The following is a 16,209-nucleotide window of genomic DNA, read 5'->3' as shown; positions in this document are numbered from 1 at the left end:
AACTGACTGCCCGCTCCTTCTTCCTCCTCCCCTCTTTGCCTTCGCAGGTGGCGATGGCGACGGGGCAGGTGCTGTTTCATCGGTTCTTCTACTCGAAGTCCTTCGTCAAGCACAGCTTCGAGGTGAGGGCGGCGCGGCCTGGCGGGAAGCGGGGAGAGGGGGGACGGGGAGAGGAGGAGGAGGAGCGCGTTAAGCGCTGTTCTGGACGCCCGGTGAATTTGCCCGGCCGCAGGCCGCTCTCTTCGAGCCTCTTGGTCACGGGGTGGTTTTCTTTAGTTGTGTAATTCTAGTCTTATCGGGGTTAAAAATCACTTTGTAACGGAAACGGACTTTCCTTTCAGATTGTTGCTATGGCCTGCATCAATCTCGCATCCAAAATCGAAGAGGCGCCTCGTCGTATAAGGGACGTGATCAACGTGTTTCATCATTTGCGTCAGTTAAGAGCAAAAAGGTGAGATTAGCTTCGTTATGAAGGCAAGCATCTGTTGAGACTAATGTACGCTGCAGTTTTCAATTCACAGTATTTTTCCAGGCTAAGTTCAACGACCTAAAATTGAGAAGGGAGTGCTCGTTGGCTGCTATGTAGGCAGTGCAGTTCAATGCTGACTTCTACTCTTACTTTTGATGGCTTGGTAGACCCGTTTTCATTATTTATATAGCTATGAGTCATGAGTATTAGTTCTAGTTTTAGGTCTGTGGTTGTAGTTTTAGGCCCACTGCTAATCGATTTTTGACGTCTTGTAGTTCTTGAAAGGTAGTCTTAGGTACCAGTAGCCAATCAGTGGGTTGCTGTACATTCTCCAGACTTAAGCGTTCAGTAGTCTTAATGCTTTTCTCTTGTTAGTAGGTAGCCATCCCAGTATGGTTATGGTGCCAGTAAAGTATCGGTTAACAAAAGACGAAGCTGAACTTTTCCCAGTGAAGATAGTATTACCTTTTAGAAAAACTAATTTTAGAAAGTATCTGAAAAAAAGGTATGGTTTGGCCTACAGTGTTTGCAGCTTTAATGACACCGCTTCAACAAGGAATGTGTAATTGAGTCTTGGAAGCTGAAGGCATCTTTAATTGCAAAAAGTGAGATGCGTTTCTCATGGTACCGTGTGCTTGTGTCGGTGAAGTTGGAGTGCAAGCTTACCTGATCTGTGTCCAGATCTGGATAATTGTCCGCCGAGTGTAGAGCTGTTCTCAGTTGTGAGTGCCTAATACTGCTTTTTTGTGCGTAAAGTGATGTATGTTTTCATGTGTAAAGCAAATTAACTTGATGTATTGGAAGGAACAAGGAGTGGTTGAAGGGAAGGAGTTTTCCAAGTTGCTATTAAATGCAGAATTTCTTTAAATCTGTCATGCAGCAGTATTGTAGCCTGTGAGATTGGAGACGACAGCTGTGATGAAGTAGCTTTACTTTTAGTGGCCTATTGCTTACAGGGTCAGGTAATCCAGAGTTACAAAAGGATTTTGTTTTCAGCTAGATTCTTAAATTCATGCTTTCATTTCTCTGCTTTGTATCGCCAGGTTACAGCAGGAGCTTAAACTTGAGTGTTGTGTAACCTTTTCTGAGAAGGAGAGTAGAAATCCCTTTGGGAAGCCAGCTGTTTCTTGGTGTCGTTATGCTTCCGTTGCATCTAAAACTTGCTTTTACTGCAATGTTTTCCTAGTTAGTTTTAGATAAGAGTGAATCAGTGTTCTACTTTGGAACTTAGCTTTGTTCTTTTTTTTTTTTTTTAACTTTATTATCCTTGATGGCCCTGAGAGAGTTTTGTGAAGTTATGCTGAATGTGAAGTCAGTGGTATTGTTTCGTACCACAGTTATGATAAGGGAGTCTGGTTATTGGGATTATTGAAGCTGGTGCAGTGATTCTTAATGTTTTGGCCTTGATCCAGACAGTGAAGGTTAATTAATCACACGCAATGCTTTTCTTTGCAATGAGAATTTGAATTAGGTGTTTCTTTGTGTTGTGTGAAGGATCAGAGAAACTGAACTTAACCTGTGAACTTAAATCTTTCCAGCTAGCCTGTTCCAAATCAGAGTGTCACTTGTGCATGTAACATGGTGTCTAAAATGCATCATGTCAAGAGAAATCGTGCACTTCTACCCATTATTTTCTGGAGAGATGGGTATTGTTGCTCTGAGATTCTGAGTGAATCTGCATGAAATTTATCTTAAAAATGCTGAAGTCTGACATTCAGGCTTGCCTCTTTTTTTTTTTTTAACAAGCAGGATGTAAACATTTTTCTGTACTTTTTACAAGATTACAATTACATAATCTGTACACGTTATTAACTTCAACTCTTTTTTCCCTTGCAACCGACTATACAGCGACCAGCTACATTTACCAAAGCCTGGGTGATGTGGAGTGGTACATAAAGATGAAGCTGTCGTCATGGCAACAGTGAGTGAAGTATCGAAAATCCCCAAGGAGAAGCCAGTGCTCTGAGAATAGGTCACTGGAATCGGGGGACTAACAGGTTGGCCGCTGGTGAACCATTTGGAAGAACTCCTGTATCTTGTTATAAGCTTTTTTCTTTGCTGTCCAGGTTTTTAGAATACTAGCTTAATCTTTTTTTTTAATCTGAAGCTAACACTTAGGCTGTAGTTAGTTTCTCACACACAACCCAGAACTGAAACAGTTAGGTTGCTGTACTTTCTTTTGCCTCTAGTCTAGTATTTCTGTTAACTGAAGCTCTTAACCTGCACATGAAGTTTGAGTAGTTTGAGTAGGCTTGCTTTCTTTCTTAAACAGTTTTGGGTTCTTAGTTCCACTTTCTGCCTCTGTATAATTGCAGTTTGAATTCATAGTAAAACATGCCATCACAAGGATACAGACGTCTTGAATTTGTAAAGCTATTTTATATAAATTATTATGTAAGTAGTCCCTTATGTGTATGTGTTCGCAGAACTGGGAATTGCATTGGAATTTTCTTTTTTGTAAGACCTATAGTCAACTGAGTTACTGCCAGGTGGTATTTCTAATACTGAGAAGTAAGAAAAAGCTAAAGTGTTTTGGGCAAGCATATTTCCTTTTGAATCTTTCACGAGCATATGTCATGTAGTACTGCATGTAAAAATGTTTGTGTGCATGGAGAAAAGCTCGTATTATGAATACTGCTTTTTAAAAACTTGTCTGCTGAAACATCTGTGTTCTGAGCAAAGTGCAACTATTGTTCAACATGTAGAATGTAGTTTGAAGTTGATTTTATTTATCTTAAATGTGCCTGAAAGCTGCAGAAAGTCCTTACGAGACTGGAACCAAATGTGACGCCTGTCATGTAATCTCACAAATGTTGGTTTGCGATGCTCAGTGAGCTATTCTTCACTTCTGTTGCAGCGAACAGGTTCATGCAGTTGTGTTGGAAGTGGCCTGTATTAATTATACACACTACGTAGTGTTCTTCAAACTGTTCTATAAATCTACGATGCTTGTATTTACAATGTTGGAGACAAATACAGAACTCGCTTTCTTCTCTAGTATTGCCTGGCATAAGAGAGATCTGGTCTTTGAAATGAGATGCTGATGTTACGGTGTACTTGTCAGAAGTACTTCTTGCATTATGAAGAAAACTACATGCAGGGCACTTTTCCTCCGAGGTACTAGATATGCCAAAGACATCAAATTTTAATATTGCATGAAATGAAGCTGTAGTTGGGTCGAGAACTTAGGTTTTCTTTTTGTCAGAGGGATTTTTACAAAGGATGTTTGCTTTTTTTTTTTTTTTTAGCGTTACAAACACATTACAGCGTGTGTTAATCTTCTGGGTTATTACGCAGTCTCTAAATCCCGGTGAAGTTTTGGAACTAAGTGTGGGGTTGACTTAGCAGAATGGGCACTGTGTGCTCTCTGTTTTTAAGTTTAAAGTCTTGGTCTGGAGCTCTGGTGCTGATCTGGAACAACAGATTCAAAGTAAGAATTTGTAATACTACTTGGCTATATAGTGCTTGAAGCTTGTATTTTATATATAAGCTTATAAATTATTTTTCTCCAATTTGTTACTTGGACTGAAAATTACTACTTCTTAGACTGAAAACTGAGTGCAGCATCTGCAGTAGCAAAGTTCCTATTTTTTTCTATTCTCAGTAAGAACGCTAATAAGTTTTCCAAAGGGAAATCTCTGAAGTTTCCAACTTATAAATAATTATGCATACCAACGCTTTGGAGCCTATGGCAGAAGTACTAAATTCGTAAATCTTCATACAGTGGGGAACATGACTTTTGCCAGTAAGAAGGTGTTGTAAAGTCTTCTGCAGATTTTTATTTCTGCGTAAGTGGATAAAAGGCTGCATTTGTCTTCCTGTTTCTGGAAATACTGTCTGGATAACTGATGGTTTTCATGGCTTCCTTAGATCTGTAGATCTCTAGAACTTGTGTCTTAAGTGACTGGAGTAATGTGGGACAACAGAGTAAAGCACACTTTGGAGCGTCTTAATTTTGAGTTTCCTGTCGCTTTGTTGTTGAACATGTACAACCAAAGTGTGGACTGTTTGTGCTGATCCTATAGAAGGACAGGGAAAACTTAAAATATATAAGACTCAGTCTTTCCTGTTGCACTTCTAGCTACCTTACTGTGTTTTCGTAATACTGACCATTGTGTAGCTTCCAGAGAATGCAAAGACATCTGGAAGATAGTAATCCTGTGGCAGGTTGTTGGATGATCCCATGCAGTCTTTTAGACTGGAGGTCATAGCTGCCGTAATTGTTTCATCCAAGGTTTGTCACCTCTGATAAGTGTTGTGCTAACGAGAAGCTGAGCTTGGGCACCTGAACTCAGTCGGAATGATGCCTTGCAGATCCTGCTAATGCCAGTGATCTCTAGATAAAATAGTGTAAAGCGATATTGAAAGAAATGTTATTACAAACCCCAGTATAGTTAGTTGAAATCAATGGGAAGTGAATCAGTTTCACTGATTGGAAGAACTTAAGTTTGGTTCTACCAGTCTCCCACTCCAGAGCATTGTGTTCAAACAGCCTTTGTGGTGTTGGAGTGTTCAGACAAAATCATAGTCTCTACTGAGGTAGTTATCTTAAACAAGCTTTAAAAGTTCTTCTTTTCTGGTTAATTTATGAAAAAAAAACCAAAACCAAACACCAAAACAAACCCCCAAACATACTCTGACTGTGTTATATTTAGAGCAGCTGAAATCACAAACTTTGTAAACTTGCCCTGATGAGCGAGAGTAACCCTTAACTAGAGTAGTTACTTTTATGTAACATGGAAAACATTGCATTCTTTTAGGAGACAGAAGTAGTAAGGCTTGTAATTGAATTAATTTTAGGTCCTTTCTGGCACCAGGAAGCTGCAGTAGTTCATTTCAAACCTCTTGGGAGCTTTCTCAGCCCCTTGGGAAGAGCAGGGGGAACTTACTCTTCAAGTGCGTGGTTATACAGCTTCATGCTTTAGTGAAGTGGATAGCTTGTTGTATCCTTTGACCAATGGTAATAAACACTCTTCCAGGTGACTGCAGAAGTCTTAGGATAAACTGTGGATTATTGAAGTAGGGAAGCACTTCCGATAGCCTTGTAATTAAATTGACTCTTTCTTTCTGGGGAGGAAACCTAAGTTTTTTGAATATTTTTTCTACTCTGTGACCTATCAGGGAAGAGAAGTGTGATCCACTTGTTGAACTTGCATGGAATCAAAAAAGACAAGTTAATAGTTAAATACCTTGATTAAACAGAAGCTGTGTTTTGAATCCACTTTGCATTACTTTTACCTTCAAAAGAAAAAAAAAAATTGACACCAGTGCTTGGGGTGTACTAGATTTATCAGGTAAACAGTCTCTGGTTTATTAGAGTGTAACTAGTTGCCAAAACATACTTCTGCATTGGAAAGCATGTGGAATATGTGAGGTGTGTTACAAACGGGGAAAAAGCTGGTCTGCCTTTAGGAGGAAGTGGATTAAAATACACAATGGAATGTTGAAAGGTCAAGTCTAAGCATGGACAAAGAAAAGAATATGAAATGGAGCGTGACGCTTGTGCATAAAGCGTACAGCAACTTCAAAAAAAATGCTTTAGAGAGTTCAAGTGTTGGATTTAGGAGGAATTAGGACTTGATAATGCTAGAATTAGGAATCTTTGTGAAATGAGTTCTTGTAAACGCAAATAGCAGAAGAGACACGATATCCACTGATTCATGTATGCAGCGTTCAGAATCACAGGCAGATCTGTCACAATTTCAGAGGTTAAACTGCTTGCTTTACTAGGCTTTTTGTATATCGCAGTAGCAGGGCTGTCCTCTTCTCTGAAGAGCTGAATAATCTTGGTTTTCCAGTGCATAGGAAACTGCAGTTTATAAAGCACAAACTTGCTACTTGAATATCAGTAAAAAACCCTGTTCTAGCTTACTTTTGCTTTGAAATCCTACCTAGCAAAGGTAGTTCTGTCACACTCCTTCCCTCATCTCTGTCATGAAGCATAAAGGTTCTTTGAGATCTTCACTGTGAAGTTGACTTTCGTTCCAGCAGCTAGACCAGCGTAGTTTGCATACACAGTAGCAAAAGATTTTATATTTTTTATCTTGGCCATCTAATCTGTAGCTAGCCAAAAGCAGAAACTAAACTAGTTTATCTAAACTTGGACAGCACAAGATTAATGCTTAAACTTGCTTGCAGGAGTTGAAAACAGGTTTCTGTTGCCATTAGTTGGTTGGAAGGGAAAACAGAGATGACGCTATTTTTGGATATGCAAAACAGTTTTGATTTTATTTCTTGCAAACTATAGGACTCCAAGCCCCCTGATACTTGATCAGAACTACATAAACACCAAAAATCAAGTAATCAAAGCAGAAAGGAGGGTACTGAAGGAGTTGGGATTTTGTGTTCATGTCAAGCATCCTCATAAGGTGAGTTATCAAAAATAATATAATTGCAAATATTGTCATGCCTTGATGGCATCATTGTGAGCTGTGGGATGAGAAACACAGGTGTAAGAATGACCCGATTTCTTCTCTTTATTCCTTAGTAGTTATCATGAATGCTTTTGCATGAGTGCTTGGTTAAATAGTCATACTGACTTTGGTACAAATTGCTTCCTTGGGAAATGCTGAAGGTGGCTGATTTTGAAAAATCATAGAAAAGTAGTAAATAAAGAATTGTCAGAACATGGATGGATGACATGCGCTTGGATGACATGCGCTTACAGTGTATGCTTAGAAAGGAAGGAGAGACCATTGTTTTGGAATACTGATTATACATAGTTACTTCCTTACTGTTGCTTTATATGTTAAAACTGAGTTTGGTTTTTTTTTTCTGTTTTTTTTTTTTTTTTCCCATTTATTCCTCAGATCATTGTTATGTATTTGCAAGTCTTAGAATGTGAACGTAATCAAACCCTGGTACAGACAGCCTGGTAAGTTGTTATTTTCCATTCTTTTCCTAGCCAGGAAAATAGTAGCAGAAATAACAAGCCTGACGATCCGTATGCAAAGCAATGAGATGTAAGTTATTACACAAATACGTGCTTTTAAAATACTTTTGTGCTTGTTTCTGCTTACTATTTTCATGGCTTGATTCCAGTATAGTAATGGAGAACTCAATTTAACTTTGTTCTTTTTTCTACTCTTTAATTAAAGGGTAGTCCATGATGGTAAGTCATAGAGCTCTGCCCTCTGCACCTCAGCCCATGACCTGGGGATGGCCTGTTTGGCTGCCCTTCTCTCCAGCCAACCCAGTGCAAGCTCATCCGAGATTCACTGAAGTGGTCCATATCCATCGGGCAGCATCTTCTAGTTCTGTCTGGGTGTCAAAAGGATTTGTATATTTGCTTTTAGAAGTAACTGTTAAAAATGTTTCTAAATGTTTTTGTTGCCTAGCTACTGTATACTGTAGTGTATATAAAGGATACATGGGGTAGACTTTCTGCCAACATTTATTTAGTGAATTTAGCATTTGGCTAAACTTGAGTTTAAAAAAAAAGAAAATGACAGTGCATGCAGCATGTTCACTTAGAAGCCGTATTGGGCATGGTTTTCTGTAGAGTCAATACTTCCTGACTGCTGTTCATTTTTTATTTTTTTTTTTCCTGTAGCTCAGTAACTTAGAAATCAATGGAGGTCTCTGCTGTTTAAATGTATCTCTTGGCATGTGTTGTTTGGCAGTGCCGCCGTGGTGGAGCTTAGTGAAGCGGGAGACCCATTACTTACTAACTTGCAGGTCTTTTTCCAACACTCAGTGAGCAAATTGGATGCTTCTCTCTCTGGATGAAGTTAATGTGACTCAAGGCACATGTAGAATTTAAATGCAGTGTTTTATGAACTTTATAGGTTGCGTCTAGCCTCTGGAAAATGGTAGGTTAAAAATATACCATGCTTTCATGCTTGCATTTGAGTTTTAAGCATACTGATTTTTAAATACAAGAGCATTGGTGTTTAAAGCAAACAGCTGGACAGATGAGAAGTACTTCTTAGATTGTTAACTCAATGGACACTTCACGGTGTAACTTAACGTGCCTACCTAGGAAGTAGCCATTACATGCTATTACTTGCATTGGGGTTTCAAACCAATGGCAGTGGTGCAAACTTTGTTACAGAAGTAACAAATGTAAATGTTAAATGCAATAATTTGGGAAAAAAAAAAAAAAACCCCACACCTGTTTAATATAATAATAGAAAAAATAATAAAGTCAATTGAGTCTCCAGTATTGTTATCCTCTAAATAGAAAGATGTAAACCTGAGATACAACTCTTCTTTTTTTGGTTTTGTTTGGTTTTTTTTTAGGAATTACATGAATGACAGCCTTCGAACAAATGTGTTTGTTCGCTTTCAGCCAGAGACTATTGCATGTGCTTGCATTTACCTTGCTGCTAGAGCTCTGCAGGTGAGTATTCGTCTGTCTTGAGTTAGCATTGCCTTTTATTGCTAGTAATTTGGTTTCAAGAAGACTAATGAAAATGTTTAAAACAAATACCTGGTCTGTAATCTCTATTATTAGGCTTTCGGTTGTTTTATTTTCAGATTCCACTACCTACCCGTCCTCACTGGTTCTTGCTCTTTGGCAGCACGGAAGAGGAGATTCAGGAGATATGCTTAACAACTCTTAAGCTCTATACCAGAAAGAAGGTAACTTTTGAGATGTTTGTTTTTCCTATTGAATTTTCCGTGCAGCTTGAGCCGTCTCATGGTTGTCCAAGTGTGTTTGGGAATGCCTGCATGCAGATCTACTACTTGAAAAGGCTCTGCTGTGTGGCTTCTCCTCTAAGGGGAGTGTGAGAATAAATTATGGAAGTTAGTCACTCACTGGGCAGATGATTAGAAGATAATGAGTATTTTTCAGAAATAAGATAAATATGAATTGCATTAGTCCAGCTTCTTACCGCCTTGTGACTTTAACAGCCTAATTATGAATTCCTGGATAAAGAAGTAGAAAAGAGGAAAATGGCACTACAGGAAGCTAAACTGAAGGCAAAAGGTTTAAATCCAGATGGAACTCCAGCACTCTCAACACTGGGTGGCTTTTCTCCTGCATCCAAACCATGTAAGTTTGTTTTCTGAATGGAAACGTGTATAATACTATTTGATAAGTCTTCCAAATCTGTGTCCCAAGGTGTTTGAGAAAAACATAGGTTTGCTTCTTGAGATGTTAGACAATTTAGGCTTTCTCACAGAACTAAGAAGCAAGACAAATGTTTTTTTTTTTTTTTAAACACAAATTTTAAAAACTGTTTGAAAACCTTGAAATAGCAGATTAGAGGGAAGCAGGATGCCTCATTCCATACTTCCACAGATGGGACAGTGAGACATTAATAATACGTACCCTTGAGATAATTATGTTATGAAAATGTCTAGACCCAAGAGTTTATGTATTACTGTGTTGTGAAGACGGACTCTCTGGATTTAATCTGTTTCGGGGAGGGGTCACAATAGCCTTCGTGGTTCCTTCTGGAGCAGGTATCTCTGAAAATAGCTTTCTCTGCTTTTTTTTTTTTTAAGGTAGTTGTTAACTGTTCAAGTGCAGTGAAGGAAGACAGCTTGTGGTCAGGAAATGGAGAAGGGAAGGTCACAGTGCTGTCTTGGCGTTACAGTGAATAAATTGTTGTAATGCACATCCTGAATGAGCCAACAAATCTGTCTGAACTCTAATGATACAAAGAACAGTCAGTTTTGTCTTGGTGCTTTTACCTCTTAATGCTGCTATTGATCTGTAAACTATCAACAAAATTTAAAGGCTATCATGTGCTGTTGGTCCAGTGATGGTGGGTAAAGTAGAAGGCACAGGCCATTGTTTGTTACGTGGCCTCTTCAGGAACTTAAGAACATATTCTGAGAAAGCGGTATTTGTAGCACTATTTCTCAAGAACAGTATGTCTGAGTTTCTAGAGGTCTTTGAGCTGGCAAGTGTAATTTTCTCACTAAACAGTGAAAGCTTTTTCTTGCTTCTGTGAAGTGAGAACTTAGATTAGAAGAGTTTGAGTGAAAGCAGAACCTCTGCTGGGGTTTTGGAAGACCTCTTGCTAGCTGACAAACTGAGGGAAAGCTTCTGACAGAATTCTGCCTTTCTGTATTTTTACGTTAAACCTCTGATCCCTGTTGAGTGAGGAGGCCGCCGTGTAAGTCATAATGCAGCATCTCTGCCTTGCTTTCCGCAGGGCTGGTAGAAATGCCTCGTTCTTGAACGGTAGCCCTTCCACGAAAAGGTGAATCCATCTCTGGGCTGTATCAGCTGTCTGCAGAGGCAGATTGATTTCTGAAGTAACTAAGTGGGAGGTTTATTCATTATACTTGTACCAGTAAGATAAAATTAAATAGGTAATTTTGCTGTTCAGTCTTAATTCTTTCTATAGTTTTGGAAACTAACTGTCAAGGTAACAATTGAAGTACTTATGGGCCATAAGGGCAGCTTCTGTTTTGTACCACTTGGGCCCTGGTGGACAAAAATCTCAAATGAGCCTGGCTGCTTGGCTTGAAGGTCACAGTGTTCTCCCCTCCCGCTGGCAGGTGGCTTTGAACTATGCGTCTTCCCATGAGCGTCTCACTCCAGTCTTCTCTTCTAGGAGTGTACTATAAATGGAAAGATAGAATGGAACACTAGCTATTGAGTTCATATTTACATTTTGTGTGTATACTGGTAAAGGTGTATAAAGGACAAAATATGTTTATTACAAAGTCTATGAATTTAAAATACCTAATTTTGAATTTAAATTCAATTTGTAGCTTCCCCAAGAGAAGTAAAAACTGAAGAGAAGAGTCCAGTATCTCTGAATACCAAAACCATTAAGAAAGAGCCAGAAGAGAGACAGCAAGCTTCAAAGAGCCCTTACAATGGGTAGGTAAAAATCTCTTCCAGATGAAGAGAAGACTTCTGTAAAAGCGGTTTCTTCAACTGAAGTACAGTGAACTACTTTTGAGCTACTTCATGGAAGTAATGAGTACCTCAGTAGTGTAACCCATTTTTTTTTTTTTTTTTCCCCCCCAAGCATGAGAAAAGAAAGCAAGAGAAGTAGAAGCAGCAGAAGTGCTAGTCGATCTAGGTCAAGAACAAAGTCAAGGTCTCGATCTCACACGCCTCGGCGGCAGTAAGTAGCGGGTTTTTGTTTGGTTGGTGTTGGGGTGCAGGGTGGGGACAGGGTTTTTGGGGGTGTTGTCTTTTTCGTCATATATGGCTCTCTGGGATATTTCAGCAGGGCTTTTCATTTCTAAGAAGTAGGGCTGCTCCAAGTAGCTTGTAGATGCTTATAGCACAAGCTTCTAACTGCCGGCCAGCAAAAGCTGGGGATGAGGGGGACCAGTGCTGGGTGATGCAGGGATAGCTGCTTGCGATATATATAAATATATGTGTGTGTTTAAAGAATCTTTAGACTGACATCTAAGTTGGAAACCTCCAACTTGGATCTCCAATGCAGTGTTCCCCTAAGTATTGTTGACTGTCAAATCATTGAAGGGAAAAAGGCAGGAAGCAATTTGCAGTCTGGTGTTGAGGGAAAGGTTCTTGACATGGTCAAACAACTACGACAGGCGCTGCATTCTGGGTTTGGGTTTGGTTTGGGCTTTTTGTTCCTAAAGGAAGTCCTCTCAAAGGCATGTTCTAGGTCACTATCATTCATCAGTTATCCCTGGGGGAGAAATCGTCTCTGATTTCTTCCAGTAACTTAAAAGTTCCTAAGCGATGTTTTTTTTAATTATTTATTTATTTATTATTTTTTGCTCTGTGTGGAAGAAATGTTTTAACTTTTTAACACTTCTCTGTAAGCTACAATAATAGGCGGAGCCTGTCTGGGACATACAGCTCAAGATCGAGAAGCAGGTCCCGCAGCCACAGCGGCAGCCCTCGCCGACACCACAACCATGGCTCACCGCACCTGAAGACCAAGCACAGCAGGGAGGAGTTGAAGAGCGCGAATAGACATGGTCACAAAAGGAAAAAATCTCGTTCCCGTTCGCAGAGCAAATCCCGGGAGCATTCTGACGCTGCCAAGAAGCACAGGCACGAGCGGGGACACCACAGAGACAGGCGGGAGAGGTCCCGCTCCTTCGAGAGGTCTCACAAAGGCAAGCACCACGGCAGCAGCCGGTCAGGACACAGCAGGCACAGACGCTGAGGTTTGCCCCTGCACCAGATTCTGCTTAAGCCTGTATATACTACAGTAAACGGACTCTTTGAGAACGATGGAACCGATTAGGATTTGATTAATTTAAACCCGATATCTAATTTTCTAAAACATGTAGGAGATTTTTTCTTTTGGGAAAGAAACTGTTACCAACTTTTGCACATAATACCTTAGCAGTATCAAATGGGTGGAAAACGACGATCAGGTTAAATTGTATGTATTAGAGTTGTGTATTGTTTATCGATATGAGAACTGGAGAATGGATTTCTGTAAAAAAGCAAAACGTACCTTATTTTTATACAAGTCAATTGCAGACACTTATATTTAAGTATAGTTATTTGTTTAAACAATGGTGGAGACTTTCTTACACTGGTTTTAGTCTGCATGTGTTAAAAGATTTTTACAAGAAATAAAATATAAAGCTTTTTTTTACTGCCTGTTGGATATCAAATGTATTGAAACTAAAATTACTTTTCTTAAATGCTGTCTCTGCCCATTGTGGATTAATGGCACGTGTGGGTTATTAAGGTGCTTCCATCGCAAATGAGACTGGGAAAGGCAGCGGGAAGCCAGGCCCTCCTCTGCCACGTGCTGAGTGGGGAGAAACGAGCAGGGACCTCTCAGTGATGCTCGGGGGAAGCGGTGAAGCAGCCGCCCTTCACCAGCCAGGGAAAGGCCGCTGCTGTCCCTGCTCTCCTGTCCCTGTCCCTGGAGGTGGGGGTTTCTCTCCTGCCTGTCTCCTGCAGCTGCTTCTGGCAGAACCCAGCGCTTGTCGCTGGCATCTGCTGCTCTCCTCTGGCCTGCTTGTGCCTGGAGGGGATTTTTGTTTCCCTTCTGTCCTTTCTGGGGGCAGGGTGATGGCAGCAGGAGGAGGGATCCTATTGCAAGTGCAGTGCTTACGCAGCTTTCAGCTGAGCTCCCTGGGGCGAGTGTGCCAGCAGAGCCGCCCTGCTGTGCGGCTGCAGCTGGCTGAGGGGTAACGCTGGCCCCGCTTTGACGCGTCAGATGTGCCGCAGTGCAGAATGCCCAGGGGTTTGCTGCTGGGAGCTCACCCCGGCGCTGGCGGGAGTTCTGTAGTACCCAACCGCTGGAGCTGTACCCTGTGCCACTGTGCAACCCGTAGCTGTAAGCTGGCACGGGGCAGCTGCGGGTGGAGTTGGTGAAGCGAGCGAGGAGGAGTTGGATTTGATTCTTTCAGTTGCAAATCCTTAAGCCTAAAAATGCATGGTGTTTGCTGTGTCCTTGCAAGCTGGAGATGCTAACCTGGCCTCCCTTTGGGTGTGAAGAGTGCGAATGCAGCATAAAAAGACTTTTGCCTTCCTGAAATGCTTCTTGCAATTTAACCGCCCCGGCTGACGGTGACCTGTGTGGATGCATTCACCCACAGCATGGCGCAGGGCAAAGCCGGAGGCCGAACAGGCCTGAGGTGGGTCTGGCGTCCTGTGCTACTGCAGGAGCGAGTGCCAGACTCTGCTCGGCCACAGATTCTGCAGACCTCAAAAGGGAAAGGAAAGAAAATACGCGGTTGAGCAAAAAGTTCACTGGAACTCATACGTTCTCGTAAGCAGCTACCCAGCATCCTGCCAGCCCCGATCTGCATCTCTTCTCTAGAAATGCAGAGAGTGAATGTGTTTACTTGAAAACAGGGAAAAGATACGTGTCTTCCTCTGTTGGTTACCTCGGTGGGGGTTTTTTTAATCTGCAGTAACTGTATTTCATGTGTTTATTGCTTTCAGGAAAAAATATTTGTTGCTATGGAAATTAAGGTAGCTTTTTTCCCTAGATACGAGTATTTAGACAGTCTTAGGGCAGTGATAAAAACCCAATTTTGAAGTAGCAGCACAATTGGCTCAGGCTCTCTGTATCGGAGGGAAACATGAAGAGGGCTCAGCCTCTATGTTTGTATTTATGCATAAGCGCTAATTACCCTTCTGCGCTTCCAGTGCCCCTCGCTCCAGCGCTGAAGAGCAGAAGTTAACGTCCCCGTGAAGCCGGAACATCTGGTGATGTTGAACGTCTAGACACCATCTGCTGCAGATGGCTTCCACAGTCAGCTTGCAGTCAGCTAGCAAGAAGGTCGGTGTTTGTTCTTCCATGGGAAAAAGAGATGTCCTCGGCCAGCTTTATGGATGGTGGCCTTCACCACGCAACGCCCTCGCCAACCGCAGGCCAGAGAATAAAGAAGCTCCTCTCTGGCAGCCCAAGTATGTCGGGTCGGTGCTGTAAAGAAGAGATGTGCTGGGGGTCTGAGGGACAGGAAGGACATACTGGGTGGTGGCGTGTTGGTCCTCAGAGAGCAGGTGGAGCAATTTGAAAGTGGGATGAGGGTCCTGAGTGGCTGTAGCCTTCTTAATGTCCCATTAGCTGGAAGACTTGCTTGCCCGGAAGCCACCTTCTCAGCAACAGTTGAATACATGACAGCGTGGTTACGGCTGGTGGCCAGGCTGTACCCAGGAGCCAGCTGGGGCTGCTGAGCCACCCCGGCCGCTGGGGACAACCGGAGCACCCGGGCTCTGCTGTCCTGGCTCTGGCTGGGCCACACCTGAGCAAGAGCTGCCCCTGCTTTGCCTTACGCCATGGCCGCGCCATGAGTCCCTCCGCCTCCTTGGCTGGATTAGACAGGAGACAAGCTGCTCCTCCAAACTTAGCTGTGCCATCAGGTTGCGGGGATGACGACAAAAGCGGTGACAAGCCAGCTTGCTTGCAGCAGTCACACGTGTCATGCCTGGAGGCGATGTGACCAGCTGAGGAGCTGAGTGATGTGCTGGGAGTGGATTGTCATCAGGGCCTGGCTCTGCTGTGTCACACGCCAGCGCTAGGTCCTGCGCGGTGGCCATCGACCACGCCGTGAGGCATCAGACCACGCCAGGCATCAGCCTGGCCACGCACCAGCATTGCCTGTTACAAGGGAGGTGCTGCATTATTTTTACAACCAAATCTCGTACGTTTCTCTCAAGACTTTAAAGCGTCATATAAGGACACATAAGGAAGTGCTCATTAAACTCTAAATCACATAAATTAATCATTTGAGAGCATTGTTTGATCTTTAAGCACCTATACTTGGTCTGGTGGGAGGTGTCCCTGCCCAGCACAGGGGGTTGGAACTCGATGATCTTCAAGGTCCATTCCAACCTCAACCATTCTGTGATTCTGTATCAACCTCCAGGAGTCACTTGAGGCTACACTGACAAATCTCAGTAGCAGAGAAGTATTTTTCTTTAAATTCTCCAGTGCCTTCTGTGTGTTTGAGTCACTTATGGAAACCCTTCGTCAGCTGAAACTTCTCTCTGAAGGATGTGGTGGCTTTGGTGACCCACCATCGACATCCGTGTGTAGAAGCGCCCCAGGCAGCAGTGCCTGGCTGCAGATCCTGTGCCGAGCCCGCCAAAGATGCCGGTGATGGAACATGCAGATGAAGCACAAAGGAAGATATTTTAGCCCTTCTCCATCTTTCTGGTATTTTCAGCGACGGCTGTCCGTGGGGCACAGCCCGATGCTGCCAGCACGGCAGGTGGGAACGCCGCTCGCGCTGCGCCGGCCAACCCAGATGGCCACTGGCAAATGTTTGCTTAACGCCGACAGAGCGGACGCCGTCCTGGCGAAGCGGCAGATGGCAGCTGGGGCGAAGCGGGAACAGGAGCCACGCGTCGCCCCGAGCCAACGCCCCGCCCC

General features: G+C 42.5%; 1 protein-coding gene across 1 annotated transcript; it reads left to right on the top strand.

Moving 5' to 3' along the window:
• Positions 1–50: 50 nt before the first annotated feature.
• CCNL1 (cyclin L1) lies at positions 51–12,975 on the top strand. Its single transcript, XM_009884403.1, has 10 exons — positions 51–122; positions 342–451; positions 6,717–6,837; positions 7,279–7,343; positions 8,711–8,810; positions 8,948–9,052; positions 9,326–9,467; positions 11,144–11,255; positions 11,407–11,505; positions 12,180–12,975. Exons 1-10 carry the CDS (start codon positions 54–56, stop codon positions 12,526–12,528), a joined length of 1,272 nt encoding a protein of 423 aa, XP_009882705.1. The 5' UTR covers positions 51–53; the 3' UTR covers positions 12,529–12,975.
• The last annotated feature ends 3,234 nt before the right edge of the window (positions 12,976–16,209 follow it).

Source organism: Charadrius vociferus, unplaced genomic scaffold (assembly GCF_000708025.1).
Source record: "Charadrius vociferus isolate BGI_N301 unplaced genomic scaffold, ASM70802v2 scaffold104, whole genome shotgun sequence".
NCBI classification, from domain to species: Eukaryota; Metazoa; Chordata; class Aves; order Charadriiformes; family Charadriidae; genus Charadrius; species Charadrius vociferus.
The sequence above is the reverse complement of the archived record's forward strand: the minus strand, read 5'-3'. Positions and strand labels throughout refer to the sequence as shown.